Source organism: Temnothorax longispinosus, chromosome 11 (genome assembly GCF_030848805.1).
Source record: "Temnothorax longispinosus isolate EJ_2023e chromosome 11, Tlon_JGU_v1, whole genome shotgun sequence".
In the NCBI taxonomy this organism is placed as follows: domain Eukaryota; kingdom Metazoa; phylum Arthropoda; class Insecta; order Hymenoptera; family Formicidae; genus Temnothorax; species Temnothorax longispinosus.
The window spans coordinates 3,710,409-3,733,995 of NC_092368.1; the positions used below are offsets into that span (position 1 = coordinate 3,710,409).

At 43.3% G+C, this 23,587-nt stretch overlaps 1 protein-coding gene across 2 annotated transcripts in view; it reads right to left on the minus strand.

Annotated features, from left to right (window-relative positions):
• Positions 1–23,587, minus strand: part of LOC139822232 (uncharacterized) — a 46,552-nt gene that overhangs the window by 17,321 nt on the left and 5,644 nt on the right. For both annotated transcript variants that reach the window (XM_071793848.1, XM_071793846.1), the window contains exons 2-4: positions 8,839–9,094; positions 4,365–4,638; positions 1,252–1,416 (exon numbers count right to left, since the gene is read on the minus strand). In XM_071793848.1, the coding sequence (XP_071649949.1) occupies positions 1,252–1,416; positions 4,365–4,638; positions 8,839–9,094 (695 nt within the window). The remainder of the gene's footprint in view (positions 1–1,251; positions 1,417–4,364; positions 4,639–8,838; positions 9,095–23,587) is intronic.

Consider the following 23,587-nt stretch of genomic DNA (forward strand, 5'->3'; position numbering starts at 1 on the left):
GCCTGTCATCCCTCGAGGGGATTCCACGACCGCCGTGCTGCTTCTCGCGGCAACAAGAAGAGAGATCGATTAAACGGGACCGGGATAAGCATCGGAAACGATGCCAGATAGTTGTCCGTTGTCGCCTCTGAGAATCATAGATCTTACCTACGTCGAGGTCCGAAATTCCAGCCGCTCCGCCGCCGCGCCGCGGCGCAGGGGGGGGGGGAACGACGAAACTGAGCCTGCTCGACGGCGCGGCGGCGATGGTGGCGGTGGAACGGGACGCGCCGCGACGCCCGTGGAATGCGAACGACGCTGACCTGGACCACACATGACGCCGCGGTCGGCTCTAAACGACTATCGTGAAATACGATAATGCCCGTCGTTCTCGTGCGCTGAACACGGAATCTGAACTTGGACACGGAAGACGGCTCGTCGAGAGATCGGGACTACGACTGGCAGACGGAGACGGAGGCACTCTACTCTCCTTATGATTGTCTCGACTGTTGCAAGTACGCCTTTTGGTAGTTGCACGCTGTGTTCTAACAATGGCGAGCCTATTTGAGGAATATCACGTTCCTCTGGTATACATCTGTTACCTCGCTCGTCGTAGCCTATTTGTCTATTTGCGAGTCCCACAAAATGTATTCTAAGCTACAGTGTCCTGCATATATCCAACTCTTATATATTACTTAATAAAAAAAATAAAATTGTATTGATTCGAATTCGATATATCATAAATCTATGAAAAAAGATATGTTTCTCACTTCATATAAATTGTGAGATGGGAAATCGTTATCAAATCGCGACAGCGAATATTAACAAGTAGAACGCAATGTATAATGTTTAAAAAAATATTAGCAAAAGGTATAAAATATTTCATGTATCATTGTATTCGATACGCAGAAAGGAAGCAAACGGATCTCTCGATACGCGAGCTCGATACGACAGCGTATCCAGCGGCACTCGTTAACGCCGACGTATCCGCGAGGTGTTACGCCAGTGTCTTCGCTCGCTCTCGACAGAAACGATTATCGAGGATGAAAGAGAGCCGCGGCGGGCGAAATGGAGGAACCAGTCCCGTGCGGCCGAGACGTGGCGAGACGCGGAGGACCGGAGGCGACCGGACGGACGACCGGACAGACGGTTACAGGCCCGCCGTGGCGAAGGAAGGACGGAGCGTGCGGGAAGACGCGAGAGAAAGAGAGCGAGCGGACAAAAAGAAAGGCGGGAGTGCACAACGGTAGCGAGAAACAAAGTGAAACTTACGAGCTGATTCTGATAGGCGGTGACAGCGGTGAATATGGCCTCCGGGAATACGAAGGTCTTGTGCGGCTCCTTCTCCAGGTCCACGATCTGCTTCGCCGTGCCCGAGTCCGGCCGCTTCACCAGGTGGATCCTCGGCTGGTACTTGTGCATGGAGTTCAGGACCAGCTGCAAATTATCGCAACTGTATCGCCGGCGTACAACTAAATTGTGAACATTCGCAAGTAAACGCGGGAGCCCGGTAAACGCGCGATTTTCCAAACAGACGCTTCTCACCCTTTATCTCATCCCTCTGCTCGCGCCCGTCACTGCAATGAAGTGACGGGAGTTTTACAATAGTTATTCGTACGATCTAAAACGTTCGTGGTATGTATCTGATCTTTGTATGCCAAGTGCATAACGCTATAAATGTGTCTGATGTCATTCATCTATAAATGATGCTCTTCAGTTTTCGATACGTTTTTTTATCATTATTTATAAATTATCATTTGCACACGTGAAATTTAAACGACTGTTCTTTCTCAAGTGATATAATTCAAAGAGATGGATGGAAATAACGTTGCAGTCGAGAGATCTCTCGACGCAAAAATCGCGAGTGTCCGATTTCCGTCCAATTAAAGGAATGAAGTAATTGAACGATTCGACTAAACGATATGTATATCGTCAGACAGTTTCACGCGTCTCTTTGTGCTTCGCATTTCCAGCCCTCATTTCGAAGGGCACCATTAGGGTTCTCGAATCGCTGACGGCTCATCTTTTCCCGGTGACGAAGACGCGAGATTACATCGAGTTTCACGTTGCGTTGACTTTGGTCGTTCGGGGATTTGAATCGGCGACGAAGCCGAGGGCGTGCGATAGCATTAACAACAACGGCGGGAAGAAAAAGCGTATGAATTAGGAGCGTCTCGGGGCCGGGCGCGATCCCCGTTACCGTTCAAAAGAATCACTTTGCCCGCGTCTGGCAGCGTGTAATACCCTGAATACAAAATGAGTACCATGAAGAAGCGCTGCCCCGATCGGAGTTCCTATTTACGTCAGTCATCCGATGAATTAAGGGCCCCGATGCGCCGGCGAGAAAGAGGATCTCGGGCTGACAATGAGACGGAAGAAGGGGGGGAGGGGAGGGAGGGGACCGAAAGAAGAGCGAGGTGGGCGAAGACGCGGCTGAGATTCCCGTGTCTTATGACAAACGAGACAACGGACTGTCAAATTATCCCGTGAAGCGACTAAATCGCGCTACGATGAAATTCGTTTTATCGGCGTCATTTTTCTCCTTTTCGTAAACGAGACGTGCGGTGGGTCGCGAGGTTGGTTGAATTTGCGGTGATGACATCATTGATGGCTTTTTGATTTCAGAGCAACGTGAGGAACTGACTCAATTAATTCTCTTTCTCTCTCTCTCTTTCTCACTCTCTATAGATACCATGATATTCTTTCCAAATGCGAATACAATCTCTACGTATTGAAAAATCACTCGTACGTCATCACTTCAATTTTCTTGTAACTTCAAGCCTTTCAAAATTCTCTATAAGCGCTTCGCAATGTCATCACCGTTGAACTTTACCGGCTGCAAAGTCGCTTATGCAAGCCTGGCCGTGTCACGCTGTGTGTGGTTACGGAAAAAGAAAATTATCCGGAGAAAAATGTATTTCGAAACGATGTGAAATGCGGGAGGGTAAGATAAACGCTTTACGCGACAAGGCGAAATGCCGCCGTGTTGCGTTCCACTTTGCTGAACTTTGTTGAACCTAACAATCGATCGCCGGTCGATTTATTAATGCAACAACCGGAGGACGCGGTAGGCGTGCACTCGCTGTCTTCGATGCCGACAATGTCGTACTTTTAGCCGCAGCTGCGCCGAGTAACGCGTAAAAGTTTAATGCGCGAGATGTCTCGGGACGATCGCGTCTACTACCCCTCTCCTCCCTCTCCCCTATTGCGAGAAAATGTGGAAAATTCCCCGTCCGTCAGAAAATGTCGACAGTTCGATAGAGTTCTCACTGCACATGCGATAATGAAAACCAGCTAAACAGGGTGCTGTTTTTTTTTTTTTTTTTTTTTCGAAGACGTGGTTGTTTTTTTATGGAATATTGTTTCTTGAGACATGGAGATTTAGGAAATTTTAATCACTTATCGAATTTTTATCTTTAAAAAATATATAGGTATATCTTTACGGCAATCATGAGATTTAAACATAATCCTAGTAATACAGCAGAATATTTTTCTTAACTGTAAATATCAATATATTAAATATCAACGCTTTTCTATCGATATATGAAACACCCACTTTTTTCAAATAAACTTAAAAAAAGATATTAAAAAGATTATAAAAATTATTCAACGAAATATTATAAAATAATTATAATTTTGTGCCTTTCTATTTTCACACATAAAATTATAATCGATATGTTTTCTTTTCTTATTTATCCTTTCTAATACTAGGGTTACACCTCGGGTTACACCTGGAAAGGAGAAATAAGGTGCAAGCAAATTTTATTCTATCTCACTTATCACCGGTTCGCGGATCATTCAGAACGACGGCAAGGAATTTTACATTCGTCTTGGGAAATCAATGCGCGTTACTACGTAAACGCGCGCGAATCGCGCGATTATTCATCTTACAGTTGTAAGAACTTAATAATAGAGATTGATCTTCGTGGCGGTCTGACAAGTGTCACGAGGAATTAACCGGATGCCTTCGTGCGCGAAATAGACAGTCGAACGAGGCTTATTAATTAATTAATCCAATAAGAAACTTAACACATCCGTCGCAACGCGAATTGGAGTCTGCACTTCGTCGGATTTTGCCTTTTATAGCGAGCCGATATAGAAACGCCGGAAGTACGGAGATAATTCATACAAAATGATCAGCGTTGAACTGCTAAGTTTTTATTCACAACTTCATTGAGTTTGAAAAGCTAATTCGATCAGCGACACGAAACTAATACACTTTCCGTCGTTCCTCCTCTCGTCTTTACTTATTCAACGTCCTTCGAAAATTGACGGAAATTATCATAGCAATTCAATTATTGTGCCAATCTGCGCGAGTTCAGCGATTGATCTTAATGAGACAGGGCGAACGGGGGGATGAGGAAGATTTTTCTAAAGATACTCACGTGCCCATGCCTGTCCATGTCGTTGTTGGTGAGCTTGACTTTCTCGAAGGAAACGACCTGCTTTCGGAGCTGCTCGCCCGTGAAAGGCGAATCCGGATGGATGTAGAGCCGGGCTGGCGCCGGCGGATCTGCCTTTCCGGCCACCAACCAGCAGCTCCTGTGATATGCGTACCGATATCTCTTATTGTCGACCGGCACGATGTCCATCAGGACCGCATATCGGCTGTCCGCCTTCAGTCCGTTAAATGAGACACGACACGTCGGAAACATCCGCCTGCGCAAACACGAACGTATCATCCGTCAAAGGAGAACTCCTTAGAATTCTTATCAAAACTAACAACTACTCCCAAACAGTTTCCAACTACTAACGTAATCGTCGTCCAAATTAATGATAATTTGGTTTTATCAATCGTTTCGTAAGTAATCGGAAATCAAAGCTATTCTTTAAATTCTTAGCAATTCTTTAAATCGTTATTAATTAGCTGAGAAACCATAAACTGTTTTCTAACGATTCTGTTATAAAGCAGTTCTTAGAATAACATTTATGACTGTTAAGTAATAATTGAGACTTAATTGATTCTCCGTCTTCTGCTAATGACAGAACCAGAATTCTCTTTGGATATTTCGAATAAAACAAAAGCGTCGCGACAATCAATGATCCGGGATGGTTCGCGATAATTTTAGGGTTGACTCGCTCACGGTCATTGAAGGAGCACGAGAAGAGAATAAGCGAAGAAAGGGGACCGGCAGAGGAGACGAGGGGGTGACGGGCCCGGACTTGGGATTAGTGGCGAGGGGACCGCGGGGGCAAAGGACCTGGCGTGAATGTTTTGCCTCGGAGGCCAAACATTAATACCGTGTCGGGCCCCCCGCTGCTCGACCACTAAAACGCGGGGACACCCGCCGATCTTATCTACGTCTTCTCCTCGGTCCTTGTCGACTCGGTATGCATTCATCCCGCCAGCGCCACGAGTGTGAGTAATGCTTTTATTTATCAAGCCGTCTTTTGTTAATGAATTGAACGAGGGAGAAGGTGGACCCTCACCCTCGCACCACACCGCCCCCAGCTCCCCTCTCCCTCGTTTGTGCCTGATTTTCAACCCTCCTTCCCCCCTTTCGCACGACCATTTCTCTCGTGACGCGGGCACAAACATCAAGAATGCCTGCGACTTTTTTTCCACCGGATTATCCGCCAAATTCCCGTCTCGCCGAGAGGATGGTGGCTTTATGCAAAATGTGTCAGAAAACTCAGTCTGAGCACCAGGAAACATAGAAATCCTTAAAAATAATAGACTGTCTTTTACACATCTTTTAAACAAAACATATTTACACTGATAGAGATTTTTAAGCCAATTATTCTTTAAGCAGTTATTCTTTAGCGTTTAGCAAATGTTATCGGTATATAAAATTACGGTTATCGGTATATAAAATAAAAATTTAAATTGTATATTCATTAAATGAAATAAAGGACAAGTGTTTATAGTCTTAAATGTATAACCACGATTAAATATAATTCACTAATTTACACGATCAATATTTTACAACTTCGCATTTTGCAACAGAAGTTACATAAAAGTTGCCACAGTCAAGAAATCTATGAGCAAAGCATGAGCAAGGAGGTTGAACTCTGCCCTGAAAATCTCCATAGACAGCGAGAAGCGTAATGGAAGAAAGACAAGAGTAGGGGTCGCCGTGAGGGTAGTTCCAGGACTGCCTAGCGGAAAGTCTAAGGGACGATAAGGGGCGGTAAGTTGACGGCTGAAGGGAGCGCCGACCAATGTCGCTAAGACGCAGATCTAATTACCGACGCACGAGTAGGCGCGCATCCAGCTGGAGGAACGAATCCCCCGCCGAAGGGGAAAACCTACGACGAATAAAGAGCAGGGATGTTGCCCGTCGTGGCGGGCAATTAGGCGCGCGTCGGCCGCGTCGTCCCTCCCATCTTTTCCGCCTCCTTTTTCTTCCGGAAAGTCTCTCGGTTCCTTGAGAATTCCGCCAGTGTTATTCTACGCGACCCATTCTCGCACCCCATCTTGTTAGACCGTAGCTCAGGGCTGGCATTCTTAATCCTCCCTTAATACTTGGTAAATGCGTATAAAAGAAAATTTTGGAACTAAAAAAAAACTAAAAAAGTGTAAATTATACGGTACGGTATTACGATTGTAATTTGTAGTATAATTCAATTAAATGCAATTCTTTCACGATTATCGACCGATAAACAGGATTTTACTTACGTGACTCGCCACATTTTACCTTTTTTTTTTTTTAAATAACGCGAATTGCAATTATGTTAAAAATGCGTTTCTTATTCTACGATCAATTCATCTTATAAGAACATCACATCGATACAAAAGGCTATTCTACCTCGATAGTTAACTTCGCGCGTCCAATGTTAGCATTTCCGTCGTTAAGTCGAAGATATATGTTTGAGAAGGTGGTATATCGCGAGCCTCGAGACAAACCGCGAACATAAAACTTCTCGACTGCCTTCCGCGAATAGGCAGCCCTGAGAGAGATCCCTCCCTAGAATTCTCCCCTCACAGTGTGATCCCACTCGAATCCTCACGCCTCCGATCGCCACCGCTTGTCCCAAGGACCCTTATAAACTGGCATAAGCTCGCCCGGTTTCTACACCGGCCCGACTAATTGACTGACGGTCAATATAGCAATTTAACCCGCCAGCTTGCCACCAGCTCGTTTTCCGCTTTTTATTCTCCTACCTCCCCTCTCCACGAGACCCTCTCCCCTTTCCGTCTATGCCTCCCTGGGCTCAGGTAATCTTAACTCTTTCGCAGTTTTATATTACTGAAGTATATTTGTGTGTGTGTGTGTGTGTGTGTGTGTGTGTGTGTGTGTGTGTGTGTTCTTATCCTTTTATTTGTACGATATGTTGCATTAGGTTACTTTCTTGTTACCCGCAATTGAATTTGTTTACTCACAAAGAGGCTCGCGAGCGGAAATGTTATACGCGTACACGTGTGTTAAAGCTTACATTTCACCTAACCGATTACTTCTTGCTGCGTTTTTATACTCCCGAACCAATTGAGAAGTTTTACGTTTAAGTCTTTACTCTTTTCTCTCCCGCCGTTTCCGAGTTCGTGCTCCATACCGCGTTTATAACGTTTTTTTTTTTTATTCGCGATCTCCAGTCACTTGTTAAATAACGTCGGTTTACCGCAGGATAGATAGTTGCATCGATTCCACTAATATTCTCGCCAATTTTCTTTCTCTTTCCTCTTTCACAAGTCAAATTTTTTCTTAAAAATAAAAATTGCAAAAGGTAATGGACTTTGCTGTGTGACAAAAAATTTACAGCTTTGAAAATGTTATCTTTCTTAAAACAGTGACGAGATCTTTTCGAACTCGTGTCACTTCATATTTTTATCATTACTTAATTCGTATTTCGCCAAGAGTTATAGTTTTCGCATCACGTATTGTAAAAGATTGATCTCAACAAACTTTTAGACTGCTGATTGTTCCCCGAATAATATCGTTCTCTTTCCCCTCTTTCCTCGCTCGATACCCGCGATTAAAGGATCGTAATTTCAATGCGATTAGGACGTTTGCTTATGTTTCGGTGTAACGTGTCAGGCGAGTGACAGCTTGCTCAGGGTAACGACACCTCTCGCCCTAACCCTAGCCCGTTTCTATCGCCGGGTCCCCCCCCGGGAATTTTCGTGGGTGTCGCGTCATGACCCGTGGCAGGACGTGATTGAGTTTGCAGCGACATCGCCCCGGGGGCGACGGCGGTTTCGGGACGAGGACCGAAGGGGTGAGCGGCCGCGAGTAATGAGAAAGAGTCAATCGCCCCGACGTTGTCCAGGAGAGAAATTCAGCCTGCGATGCATTAGCGGTACATCGTCCCGAGGGAATTCCCCGGAGCATCTGGTTGCCTCGGGGATCGCGTTTATCTCCTTCCCCTCCCCTTCCCCCCGAGAAACGAGTCTGGAATTGTTTCCGACTGCGAGCCTTCGATTAATCGTCGCAAAACACGCGCGACACTGTTCCCATTCTATCTCGGCATCAACGTACAACAAAATAACAATCATATCTCGGGCTCTCAAGTATTGTTGCACGCAATTTTATATTTATCGTTCGTTATGTCAACTTTGACGCTGGCGGAGATAACTGCAGATTGCGTGCGATTTGTACGTATTACCGAATCATGTTACACAATGCAGAATTACGTAATATGCATCAGATACTAAAAATAAAGTTGACTTCAAAATTGAAATTGTGATATACTAAATAAAACGATTTAACTACGTGCAATAATTAATAATTGTACGTCTTAACGACATCGTTGAACTTGAAAATTCGACGATCACCGATGGCGTGATTAAAATTTATCGATGTCCAATCTGAAGTGCTCACAGTTATCATCGATATCGACAAATAAACCAGCGTTACGATCCAGATATCGATCAGCCTCTTAGACAGCGGAAGTTGATAATTTAAAGTACTTTAACCTTACCTGCCGGTCTTTGTGATGATCATCTCCGTGCCGAGCTCGTTGAATTTGTCCCAAAGATCCTTGGTCTCGAGGTGGCACACCACGTGCCTCAGCTCCTCACAATTCGAACGCTCCTGGAGCAGAGGATTCACCACCGGCGAGACGCCATTTCCACTCGTGCTTCCGGTATCGTCCGTTTCCGGCTCGTCCTCCGGACTAACTGTCTCCGAAATCGGCGGAGCACCGCGTGCGACCCCAGAACCGCTGGCTTCCCTTTCTGCAATCCATATTTTCGCAATATTCAGTAATTATCGTGCGCGACATTAAAAAAATGTAATATACAGGGTATTTCTAAATTATTTCTAAATTAAAAAATAAAACAGGCTGTAACTCGGAAACAAAGTCATATCGGACATATATTTATATAAACTTTTTTTTTTAATTTTTGTGTCCTGAATTCCCCATCGCAATACTTCCCACTAATTTGGAAACACCTCGTACGTCTGTAAGCTCTATAATATAGTGCTATATAATACTGAATTATCCTCTCCAGAACATACTCGTCGCCGCCGTCATTACTATGAATTATTATCCACCTCACAGCCGCGGTTTTTATATTCGCCATCAGCGCACCGCTGTACACGGGTACACGACCGGAAACGACCGCGAGAGGGAAACCGCTTCCGGCACGATCCGATATAAAAATCGAGGATCGCTGAAGCGTAGTAAAACCTCACTGCAAGCGGAGGCCGATCGCGCTTAAGGACCGACATTTATCACTGCCGTGTCATTGACGCTCGTTTTTATCCGTTCAGCCGTATAGTCACTAAAATAGCAACGACGAACGGGAGTTAACGTGAATGAACCGCGCTCGATGAATATTTAAGAGCCGTTCAATTACAGTTATATCTCGCCGTTTCGCGACGATGTTTTCCTTGCGAGCCGCGGCACTTTCGCCGCCTCGCGCGGCGTACAAAATTAAAAACGAGGCCCGTTCATCGATTCGTAATTTACGGGAGGCCGCCCATTACCGCAAATCGTTATTAATTTTGTCCGAAGGAGCCGACGCGCGCGCGCACATATTCCGATAACTCGATTCTAAATTACGTACGTACAGGCCTCAGAACCGATTAATATTTATCTCCGTACGCTCTTTTATGTTGCGCCGAACCTGCATCCTACTTGCGCCGAGCCTGCAAAGTTTTCAATTCCTCTCGCAAGGAAATTCTCGCGTTTACGTATGTGTGGACGTTAATGAAAAATCGCTTTCGTGACGCGCGATTTATCGCTTATTCGACAACTCTATTAGCGGAATAATGAAGAAAGGGAGTGTCTCCGATTAAGATTTTAATCGGAAATTAAATGAATGTTGAGAAGCTGAAGATGGTTGAACGGGAATAAACGGTGCATCGAAACGATGTCATTCGAGACAACATCGCGAAGATCTCGATACATAATATAAAATTATATTAAACAGTATTTAAAATCAATAACGATATAAATGTTTTATCTACTTTAATTAATCCAGTTTAAATTCTTGTTTTTATTCTTAAATATATATCAAGATATCATCGGACAATTTTCATTGTGCGGCACGGAAATGAGATCGTATCGCGGTTGTGTTAAAGCAACTTGGAAGATACGGCACGAGAGGTGTGAGGTGAGGTTCTGAGAAAATCGCGTTGATTAAAATGACTCACTTGATTAATGCCTCAAATTAACTTGGAGACGTCGCATTAAGGTGTTTTATTGAGGTGTTTTATTTTGCATAGATCGTGCTAATCTGCTGCGTTTATACGCGCAAATGTCCCCGTTTACATGCACGCCGATTCAGCCGCCTAGCGTCGTGCACGCAGTCCCGCGCCGTTCAATCACATCGACGTAAATCTAAGCGTAATCCATTTGGCGGTGGTTATAGGTATCCAGCTATCGATGATAATATATCGTCGCGTCGGTCGCGCGATAAGCGAGCTCCTTCGACAGTTCGGCATCGCGATCGATTATAAATAACGCGCTCTGCGAACGTTCCGCGCGAGAAAAGCCAGCTTTACAATTATATTACGTAGATTGTTTCCGATTTTAATGACGCAAGGGAAAAGTAATCGGCTGATAAAGCGACGTATTGCCGTCGACGGTGATTAATCGTTGCGCCACGACGCACGGGGCGACAGGAAGTCGAGCTCTCTTTTCAAGATACACGCGAATTTCTACAGGATGTGATTGTACGACGCGAAGATTGTGCGCTCGGCGCATGTAACTCGCCGGCGAAGGGTTTATTTTATTATAACGACGGTCAACCGTTGTTAAAATAAATGCAGTTTTAAAACAGATAAAACTTGCACGAAAAAGAAAAATAATTAAAATAGAGATACATTAAATTGATTTCATTTGTCCAATAAAATAGAATAAAATTCTTTTCGACACCACTCGTAGTGAAATCGTGCTTTGCGCAACGTATACGCCGCATCGACGAAAATATCCCGACGTGATATTTTAATAAATTTGCAGCTAATTTTTCGTGGCTTTCCGATAAGGGTCTTCTCCGCGCGCGCAGTTGAGATCAGAGTTATTTATACCTAACGGGAATGCGAGACCCAGCATCTGCCATTTTAACAGGTCCCTTCTCCGCGTAATTCGCGGACACGTATTTACCACGTGCGCCTTCGCGCGAGCGCGTTTCCATGGTAAGAGCCGTCGTTGTACTCGGGGAAACCGTAATAAACTTCGTAATGGGCAGTTACGAAGTACCGACCTGGCTGGTATGTCAGGTGCCGGCTATCAATTTTGCACGTTGATGCCGCGCGCGCGAAGAATTAATTGTCCATTCGGCATAAGGCGAAATCCGGCGCGTCGGTATTATGGCCTCGCCACTTTTCCGGTTTTCTCTCCGCGAAAATCCGCAATTGATCGCCGTACACAACCCTACGTAAACCGTGCACGTTTCTCTTTCCTTACCGGAAAAAGAGCACGTAAAAAAAAATACAGCAAAATTTCAACCTAGCTAATATAATACGATATTCGATAGAAGGGCTGGCGAACTAGACGGGTGTTATTGCTAAAATATTATATTACCTTAGAGCTAGTTCGTTAGCCCTTCTATCGAATATTGTTTTATACAAAGCGAACAGTTAATTATTGTTTAATATAATACAATTGTAAGCTAAAAGCAGGGCGAAAATACCGCGCGAAATAAATACGTACAAGTGTAACTGACTGCCAGTATAACTGAATTTCACATAATTTGATAAATATAATAAAAACGACTGAACAAATATCCCAATATCTCACGATTTTAATGGCACAACAGTTCTTTTCAATGTTACTTCGATTTTATACGAATGTATATTACGCGCGCGGCGAAGATAAATCGAAATATTCACATCGCGATTTTTAGATCTCTTGTACAGGGTAAACGCTCACCGATACACAAACGAGGAAGTAACGCGGTAGTAAATAAAGTCTCTTGGTTTACCTTAAGTTACTGCAGGTTATAATTTCACGTACCGCCGCTTTCCTGGCCGGCATCACGCTAATAACGCTAAACTAAAGCAAGCCCCATCGTAAGTGGATAATTATCCTTTTTCCAGGCGCTACCGCGCGCTCATTACATCGCTCGCCGACCGTGTATGACCGTCGTGCCGTAATCGAGGACATTAGTCATATTGTATTTAATAACGTCTAAACCGCGGCCTGAGATCAGAGAAATGATCCTCGAAGCTTCGGTCGATGTTATTGATCAGCCGCAAAAATGATTGACGGTAATACGTGCCACGAATTATCCAGTTCGATATGTAAATTATCCTCACGTCCTTCGTTATTTCGCCCCGTATATACACCACGCGCATTTTGCGGTAAACGCGGCCATTCGATCGTCGACTACCTTGTGCAAGAGAGAGAGAAAGGAAAAAAATTTAGCTTTACAAAGAAATAAACTCTAAAATCGAATGAGTGCGTCTTGCACTCTTGCATGCATACAGTTTTCCTAGTACAAATTGACATCGTAAGTTATTATAGTACTCTCTGTATAAATTACAATGCATAATGATCGCAATCTCCATTTTGTTCTACGTATTTCGCCTCGCATCGACCAACCTTCCTGCCTCCTGCCTCTGTATCTTAAATGAAATATATTTTATATATTTTATGAAGTATCGAAAGTACGCATTACGATTGATATCGTATACGGCGCATACATTATGTAAAATTATCCCGCGATTACATCTCCAATTCGCTTCACATGGTTATATCGCGCGTTTATATTTCTTGCCTCTCTATGTGCATCTTTACAACACGCGTGATAAATTGTAGAAAATAACGTATACTGAACTTATATCTTCACGAACGTGGACGTATTTATTAAACCGTGCAATATGGAAAGTGTTTAGCGCCAATCCCTGGTTGTTAACCGTTAATACGGCATTAATTTGCGCCTGGGCAAATGTATAATTCCAAAATTTTTAAAAACGATCCGCAAAAGTCATCCGTGAAAGGTGAACTTTAATTCTTCTTAATATAGTAGATTTCAAAATATTTAATTACAGTTTCTTTAAAAAAATTTGAATGTATTTTTGAAAAATGTTCATCGCCCAATTATGGAAGAGTGTAATATGTTTAAACTTTCTAAAATAATACTGGAAATAAATATATCGATAAAGGAGCTTCGAAGTAAAATTTTAAGAGTCAACACAAAATCTCTTGTCGCACAGAAAATTACTTGCCATGTACCATATATTATGTTTTTATTTTATATTGTTATTATCTTAATAATATCTTTCTCTTTTCTTAATGATACGTGCCTCTTTTTCCGACTTTCGAATATTCCTAATTTCTTTATTCCTGACACCCTAAAGAGTGTTTGTCTATTTAGACAAATGGACCGCTTTGGTAAAGGTTAAAAGCAATTTGATCCGATAAACCGGGCGACTTGTTTGCGCAATAGTAAACTCCTCGGCGGCCGCTACACATCGCGGAATATTAGGTACGAATTACCACTTGCAATAACAGTAATCTTCATTCGTCGGCCGGCTTTTAGCCGTAAAACGGCCGCGGAGAGTCCCTTGCGGTCGCCGGGCTCTGTATTTACGTTGCGCTTCGAGCTCTCGCGGCTGCGAACCTTTCAATATAGAAGGATCTTCGTCGGCGGGGATTATCCGCACGCAACTCGTCGTTTCCACCGCAAGAGAGCCGATAACCACAAAGCAATAATTAATTACCGTCGGCACCGATACGCCAATTTATCGACGATTATTACCCGGCGAGAGGGGGCCCGCGTACACCTGCACGAGTCGAGCTACGCGCGCGTTTAACACTCCGCGAAGAAGTTATTTAACAGCCGCGAGATCGAGTACATAAATTCTGAAACGGCCGATCGATATCGCTTCATTAATACAGCTCGATGGGCGTAGCCGGAATTATGGTTACACCCGTGACGAAGAAACGTGAAGTTGTTCGCACAATTCTTTGTTACGGGGATTGTTCTTATTCAAAATTGCATAAAGCATCATTTAACCCTTTCGAGCACATTAAGTATTGCGCAGAGTTTCATTCTCTCTTTCTTAAATTTAATTCTCTATCTTCAGGAATCTTTGCCAAACGTCTTCATTTACAATATTAAAGATTACTCTCGTTAATGCGTTAATAAATTACAATATTATTAACGTTAATAAATTCTTGATCTCGCTCTCATAACTCCAGGTATCTTTATTTCTTCTCAACAGCGACGCGCTGAGATTGAAGGCGAATTGATTTGGAATATTTTGAGAATTAAGGGACTCTTTGATTTCGTTGCGTGCGTGCGCGAGCTCGACACTCGTCGATTAGAAACAATAATCACCGACGACGACGACGTGCATCGCGAGACGCATTATTTCCCAGGAACATCGCGTGGGCTGAAATCGAGCGTGTTTCCTCGCTTAATTGCGGGGAGACAGAGGAGAGCGACAAGGGAAAGAGAGAGAATCGGCGTCCTCGGATATCCGTGATTAAGTTGCCAGCGAGGGTCGCGCGTCTTGACGCGATAAGAGCCCGGCATCAGGCGATACCTGCTGCGTCACGTCGATCGCGGACGTACCGAGGGAACCCGCCGGTTTTTCGAGACGTCGCCAGCACAAATAAGCGCCTGGCAGAAACCAGTGATTTTCACCGGTCGCGCACCGACGTTACGTAAAGCGTCGCAATTGGCGACATGGCGGTTCGATAAAAGTCGTAACCATCTTCTTTGCATCAGACTGACAGTAGACGTTTACCATTGTATTCTCTGGTTTTACATTCGTGATAGATAAAAGAGAATTTAATATTTTTTTTTTATTTTTTTTTTTAAGAGAGCAAACAATTGTATTGAGATGCTCGGTGTTTTATAATCATTCGTCGCACAACAATTTCATCTTCTGGTCCATTCGAATCTAGGAATCGAGCTAGGAAAGTGCTCATGATTACCGAAGCGTTATACAATTGGCACATAATTGGGAAGACATAGGTACACGAGCGACTCGCGGGATCTCGATGTGTGGTCCGCCATCCGCGTATTTTTATTCGACACGATCTACGGCCGTGTTAAACGACTGACGAAACGGATGACGAGCCGCGCGCCGTGGCGGCCGAGTATCTGTTTCCCGGCGGCCGCGCGCGTCTTGGCTCTCTTGGCGAATCTCGCGGCTTTACGGCACGCCGAGTGAGTTACGGTTGCGAGTGCGCACGCGGACGAAGCGGATCAAAGCGCTCGCGGGACAGATTGAAACGGGTCGTGAGCGCGGACGACGATCTACGAGGCTCGCGGTACGAGGGGACTGAACACCAACCTCGTTCCGTTTGATCCGATTGCGCGCGAACGAACTCGTTAGAATCACTAAGCATCGTCAAATTGATGTCTCCACTTCGCGTTTTGATTCCGCAACGTGAATACTCGGCTACGCCGAGTGCAATCACTGATTTTGTATCAATTGAATGTATGAGAAATATCAAAGATTAAGATTTTAAATTAAAATTTGATCTTTAATTTTTGCAAGATAGGGAAAACGATGCAAGGGAGACGCTTTTCAGACATTTATATTTCTTTAAGTAAAAAAAATAAAAAGATTTTCTTTCCCAAGATAAAGTTTCCACTCTAATAAAATATATATAACTCGTCGGTGCTCCAAGAGTTAACAATGTAATTTAACAGCAGAAACGATGGCGATATCATAAATACTTTCCAGCGGAAGTCGACGTCTGTTCGAGGAGACAAGTTTACGAGCGAGCGCAGCGTGCGCGAATGAATTATGATCGTCACCGAAAATCGAAAATATTCACGGCTGACGGGAACGCGCGTTCCGTATATTACGAGGCCGTGCAATATCGCGGCCGTTTCTTCGAATTGCATTTTAATTTAGCGCCGCCGATAACGGGTCCTCCACCGCGCTAATAACACACGGAACGAGCCATCCCTCCGCCCTTCTCCCTTCGAGGTCTAAATATCTAATTAAGATAGCGGAAAGCGTATTAAAAACGCTCTGTCAAGCGTCGCCGGAATTACGCCGACTCATCGATCTGTCATTAATGAAAAGTAAATTAGCAATATAGGCCGGGCGTGCGTTGCGCGCGACCGCGCGAGGGGAAAGACTCTGTGTCGCGGAAGTCTACGTTTGCCGTGCAACGAGGTAAATTGAGTATTGACGCGCCGTATCTGATCGCGCGCGATAGGAGGAACGTCTTCGGATCGATCAATCAATCTGTCGACAGGTAATTAAAACCGGCACCTTGTTTGTTCGCGAAACGTAAATTAATCTGAGCGTGACGCGGTGCGTTCCTTTCTCCGTTTCGGCGAAGATGACGTACTTTTGCGTCGCGCCCGACATCCGCAAAAAATTGATTACGCCATTCGGGGCCATCGACGTCTCACTTCGCGTCAATGTTCGCGAAACAATTCTGCAGAAAGAGAACGGGACTTGAATATATAATTAGAAGATAAAAAAAAGTAGGTATGCGAGTTTAAAATTAACGATACCATACAATAAATGTACAGGAAGATACTGAAGAAAATGCATGGTAGATGACTTTATATAAGTAGCTTTACTAATTAGAAAATAAATAAATTATTGTACTAATATGTTTAATCAATTAATGCGATACTGTCTCTTTCTCTTTCTCTTTCCTAAAGAACTGCAACTTTTTTTAATTACAGAAACTGTGTAAATAATTAATATATTGTATATGCACACACACGTTATATACTTCTAATAAGTATATACGGAAAAGATATATTTGCTCTCTCTATGTAGATGGTATTAAATCAATTTTAATCATGTGACTTTTGGCAAACTTGTAAGTGTACGTAATTTATGATCGGTAAAAAGATAGAAGTTTACATCTTGCGCGAATACACAGCTTGGCACGCAATACGCTTAAAAAAACTGCGATTTAAAAAAAATGCGAACGTAATAGCATTTTAATATCGTCTACTATTGAGATCAAGGCCAGTTCATTACGTTAGTCGACGCAGTCATTATACGTTAATCATCAAGAGTAGTTCACGCCAACATTAAAACGTCATGTTAAAAGTAACCCTTTTTATAAACATAAAATCTCCTATTCCCATGAATTTAAAACCAGAAAATCTAGAGTAAAATCTTTCAAAATGGTCTTTTTTTTTTAATTCGCCACTCAAACTTCTGAAAACTTTTTTGATCCGTTTTCTTTATTCGACGTTCCTCGATTTAAAAATATTCGATTATAGCTATAAAATTTCTTCGTATGAAAATGACAATGGCTAAGAGATAACGCCCATAAGTTGGTACAAACCGCCAACACGCGGAAACGCGAAAGGAAACACGATTGGCAAACCAAGGGAGCTAGCCCGCCGTGTCTCTCTCATATTACATACGTATCTCCTCGATATCACCGCGGAACGAGCGTCAGCGTGGCAGGAAGGCGCTAACAAATGTCGTTCGCGCCTCGTATTTCAAGCACTGTCATTTGTACGTTGCGCCGCGCTCTCGACAGAGGTAACGAAGTGACGATGACTTCGACGATTCCTTCCTTTTCTCTTCCTGCCCGCCTCTCGCTATTATGAAATTGAACCGGTCCTCTCCGCGGATTGTCTGCCGCAAGCGCCGCCGAGTCATTTTAAACGAAATGCGCGCGGTTCGTGCATATTAAAGTGTATCACGCGTCAAATACGAATAATTAAACGATTCTTGACGGTCGCATTGTACGATCCGACACTTAGATTAATCAAATCGTACCTGGAAAACTTTTAATTTAATTAAATTGAACGTTCTATTATCTAATACAATCAATATTTCGATAGTTCGCGTTACAAAAATGTATATATCCATTTATATTTACAACTCCAATCTCTCCGTTATTTTTTTCTAATTATCATCTGCATTTTGCCGGTTACGGGAACGCGGGTGATCGATAGCCTAATCGTTGGTAAGATACCGTGGGCAGACGTGGAGAGAGAGAGAGAGAGGCGCTCTATGATTTCAAAGCGCACAAACCAATCGGTTTTACCCGAGTAAGAACGCAGCGTGTAATCGCGGCTGAACGAAGCATATCGTCATCGTTCGATGCTCGCCGCTGCTTTCTACGAACGGTTTCCATACCCTGGAAAATCGACCGATCGCCTGTCATTACCGGCAATTTGCAAAACTATCGGAACGGAGGAATGCGAATGTAATCTCGAGCTCCATCCACGCCTCTCTAATAACCGCGCTCTGTTACGTTGCGTTTCGCCTTTCGAAAACAACGTCGTCGCTCGTCCATCTCCACGCAAACGTTGTTGTAATGAGTGTAATATCAGCCGCGAACTCTTATCTAACGAACTAAATAATATCTGCGTGTGTGTACCGACGCGAATGAGGTAATAATACGATATGTATGTACATTTATCACGTATTCCCACAGTGTGACGACTTATTCCCGTAACATAACGTAACGCGATATTCCGTAAATTAAAATACAGTGATAAAAAGCAGTTGTCTGCGAAATCTTACAAAACGATTTGCAACTCTTGGCAGGATCACTGTGATCAGGTAAAATGTCATAATAAAACCTTGCGTGGCTGTCGATCGAAGATCATTTCACGATATTTCAACCGTATTTTCACCGCCTTGCTAAAGAATTTAAACCTGGAGATTACTGATTCACATTTCAGATATAGCCGAGAGATTTTCAAATAAAACTGAACACTTTCTGATAACTCGTAATAAAAAGAATCACGTCTAATGAAAGTATAAACCCAATTCTTGTATTGTCATGGTTGGCGTTTATCAACGAAAGGCGTTGATTCAAACACGACGATGTATCTCGGTTGCGATGAAGAGAAGCGGATCGCCGGGACCACCTCGGAGTGGAATCGTCGCACTCGCTCTGACCAAGAGAATCGTCTTCGAAGCCATCGCGTTCGATGCCCGCTCGTGTCAACGATCGTTTAAGTATCCGGCGTGAACCAGGTGGGTGAACCACGAAGTGGGACGACATGAATAAGGGACACCGACTAGATAAATGTTGACTGCACTTTCCGTTGCAGTCAACACTCTCGGCTCGATGTATCAGTTATTGATAAAGAAAATAAAGAATCATATACTCGCTTATGACTCCAAATTATATGTATAATTGTATTATTTTAATTGTAATATGTAAAACTGTAACTGTTACATCATTATTTTTATGCCATTCTAAAGATCAGAAACTAATAGGATAAATAATTTCTAGTGAAAAGAATCGCTCACTAATAATTTTTTAGTTGCATAAAATAATATATATTTTTCATAAGTTATAACGCACGTGTAAGCTCTTATTATTCTTATATTTCTTATAATCGTTGTTATTTATTAATATACCATATTAACATGACGAAATTTACATGTTATTCATTAACTGTGTTAACTTTTGACTCAAAACACGTGCACATCTTTGTTTCTTTTTTTTCACAAACATTTTATTTCAAAGACTCTTCACACGTCGCCCCACCACCACCTGTTTTTTACTCAAACCGACCGATCCGACCGGTCGGAATCGACCGGTCGTAACTTTGCTCTCGGCCGAGTAGCTCTTCCCGCTTAACTAAGTCATTGGCTATTTATTATGGTTGACACTCCGACGAAACCCTATATGTCCCCGTGACGCTCTTTTATTTCGCCGAGCTCCGCGCGACCGGCTCGTGAAAACGAGCTACCGTTTATTCCCGCGTATCCCGGGGATACCTGGGGGCCGTTTGGGAATTAACGCGCTCCACGGACCCGCTTTGTTCGCGTCGTCCGCGAACCCGCTGAGTTTCAATCGAGAATTCGCGAGGCCCCGCACCTGCGCGTGCGTGAAGAAATAAAAGGACAGAGGGGGGCTTAAGGGCCCGCGATTACTCAAAACGCAGGCCCTCAGGTCCCGCGAGCGTCGTTCGAAGTCCGTTCGAAATCGATTCGAAGAAACTCGGCGTCGGTGAACGCGCCGCTTTAATTCTATTAAAATTCTTCACAGTGCGTTCGCCACATTTATGCCGGCCAAACAAGGAGTTTTACAGTATCGTTGACGCTCCAAATAAAATACAACGTTGCGATTGACAATATACTAGCACAAAATAATGGTTTCCAAAAAATATCGTGTTATTACCTTCATTTCTAGCGTCACACATTCATGATAAAGAATATTTTTAAATCTTCGTTGAATCAGAAAGAGAGCGAAGTATAGAAAGAGAGAGATAAATTATATTTATCGCTAAATATACCAAAGCGCTTGTTCTAATCAATTCTGTTCGCGATCGCGCGCGATAAGATATTTGAAGAAACTTCCTGCTTTTCCGCTTCTTACGACTTATCGGTTATCATGGCCTCCGCATTGCGACTTCCTTCAGGGGCGTGTACAACTATAAATTCACTTCTGAATATATACCACACGTTCTCTCAACAACGGGAAAAGTATGGCGACGGCCCAGACCCGAATTCGACCGCGCGTCTCTTCTCTCGCGATATCTCTTGCACGCTCATCGACTTCGGACCAGTTCAGGCAAACTCAAACAAACTCCGGTGTTGAGATAACAATGTTAAGCGGTAAACGCGGGGCCGATAGCGCGCCGAGCTTAATCCCATAGTTATGCCCGATGAATACCGGTTTCCCTGCGGTACGTAACACATCGGATTTAACACAAATGTTCGATAGTAAAAATAAATCTTGCCTAACGGCCGTCGATTCCATCGGTCGACGACACACGGTACTTTCCTCGTTTTAACATCTCATTTAAATTTCTCGCCCGCGAGAGAACGAGCGAGCGAGCGAGCGAGCGAAGGTGCAAGAAAACAAACGTCGCCAAACAACGGCATCAAGCAGCACGAGGACCATCGGATGGACAGATTTACATAAGGACACAGCTATGGCGCATAAGCGTATTTACCAAAGAAACGACCGATCTAACTCGCTTTATTGTTTTTCAGAACTTATATTGAGAATTTCGATTGTTAAGAATCGAATCGTGCTCTCGAGCGATTCAATAATTTATCCCAATAGCGCGATTGCTTGTCTATTCGATGTAACACAAAGATTCGAGCGTCAACCGTTACCTTGGACTTAGAATAGAAAAATAGAAAGCTTGTCTGAATCAATTATTAGGCTACGGAAGAAAGAACGACAACAGCGATCCATTTTCACGATAGAGAAATATTCAATAATCGATACTTTAAAGTATTTTATACTTTCAACAGGTAAACTTTAATTCGTACGTTTATTTTCACACAATAAAAATCATTTTTAGAGTTGCCTTATATTCTTTTAATGAAGAGAGAGATTCAACCAGTTTCTTTCTTTTCCCTTGTTGTTAAAAGTAAAACCTGTCTTTGATTTACGCGACGAATATCGATCTGAATGAAAGAAGTTCAACGCGACGAAGTTTTACGACACGATGAAGTTCGCGGGATCGCAGATTTACTTCGCACACCCTCTCGGCGCGCCCGAGAGTACACACGCCCGTACGCGTCTGCATTTGCGTGTGTCCGCTGCGAGAGGAGAGCCCGATTCATGCCGCCGTTTGCCGGAGTTTATTTGGGAATGGCGGCCCGTTTCCGTGGGTGAATTGCAGCGAGTCCGACCGTAAATTTCGCGCCGCGTAGGATCTTCGTGGGCGATTATTCGCCGCGGGCGTCCAAGATACGCGATGATGAAACCGAACACCATCGGGTCTCGTTCGGACGTCTGGGCTGGGGCCTGGAGAGCGGCCACGGCCGTTTCCAGAATTCCGATGGGACACCTCACCTGGCCGAGCTGATACGCGGTGCACAACGGGTTTTTTTTCGGGCCTCGCCTCGCCCGGGCCCCGCGTGTTCACCACTACGTATTTCACTGCGCACCATCGAAATGTCAATTACGCCCTTCCGGTAGCCGGTGCCGTAAAACGAGATAAACATAGGATAATTTGTCAAATCTATTTAAAACATATCGGCCAAAAATTGACTGTAATATTTATCAAACGAGATTAAATCTTGTGAAGTAAATTGTCCTAAAAATACCTCCGTAATGTGGATATGTAAGATACGTTTGCATAATCATGTTCAAGAATAAACTGTGAAATATTGCGGTGACTGGAAGTGTAACTCTCACATCCGTCTACCGATGCTACAAATTGTTATAAATTACGTTATAAATTTAGGCAAGCCCACTCGAAAATCAAATGTTAATATCTCCATAATAATCTCTCCATTAAGAACACGGTAACATATATTGTCCTAATGTTTACTATTATACGACAGTCACGGATTTTTATGGGTATACTTTTATAGATATATGTGTAATATAAATATGTATGTCTTTCACAATTCGTAGCCATGTACTCGTCACGCAAAGTGAATAAGATCGATTTTCAAAGATTGAGTATTGATAAAGCTAAATCTGAGCATTCCTAGTCATAACTCGGCTTTCATTGACGTATAACTATAACGTTAAATAATTCATTAGTGCAGCGGCAATTTATGTGCAAGAATCGAGTAGTTTCGAATCTTGTTATTCGTCCGCCGTTTCGTTTAATGGACCAGCTCGAAGCTCGACGCTGATCGATTAATCTAAAATTTGTAATTCTATAAAGCAAAATTTGCGCTTGACATGCGAATAACATTCCCAATTAGGCGTGACACGTGTTTTTGAATAATGCAGCGTTTCTTATCTCGTCCGAGAGTAAATTCTGCCTAAAAGTTTCCATAGTCAATACCCCCGATGAAGTCTACTTCGATAGTAAATCACGTCGAATTGACGGAATTATCCTTCACCTATCGCGATGTAAAACTAATAGACACGCGAGCGAATATAAATTGTTGAAATAGAAATGTATAGGTACCTCGCCCACATATCTGAATCGATTATTTCGGCAAGATAACACGTGCTGAAAAGCAACAGAAAAAGAGAAACCTGCTTATTTGAAGAAATGTACACATTTTCACTCGTTTCTAGAAATGCGAAACAGATATCTTAATGATGATTCCTGAAATTCTGCGTTATTATGTGGAGAAGTAAAAGCCCTAGTGGTGTAAGTCAAATTTTTTAAAATATTAGACTTACATCACTATGGCTTTTACCCTTCCATGTATAAACAAGATTTTGTTGAACAATATGTCACGTCTTCAAAAATGTATTTATTCGTTTTAATTCGTTTTAACCTACTACATAATAATCAATTCGATTGTTCTCGCTTACTCATATGCGCCTAGCATAATTGATTTCTATTGAAACAAATCACAATAGGTATCTCGGATACCATTGTCGCGCAAACGAGTTTCTAAAGCGACGAAATGCCGCGGCCAGCAGCCACGCGGCT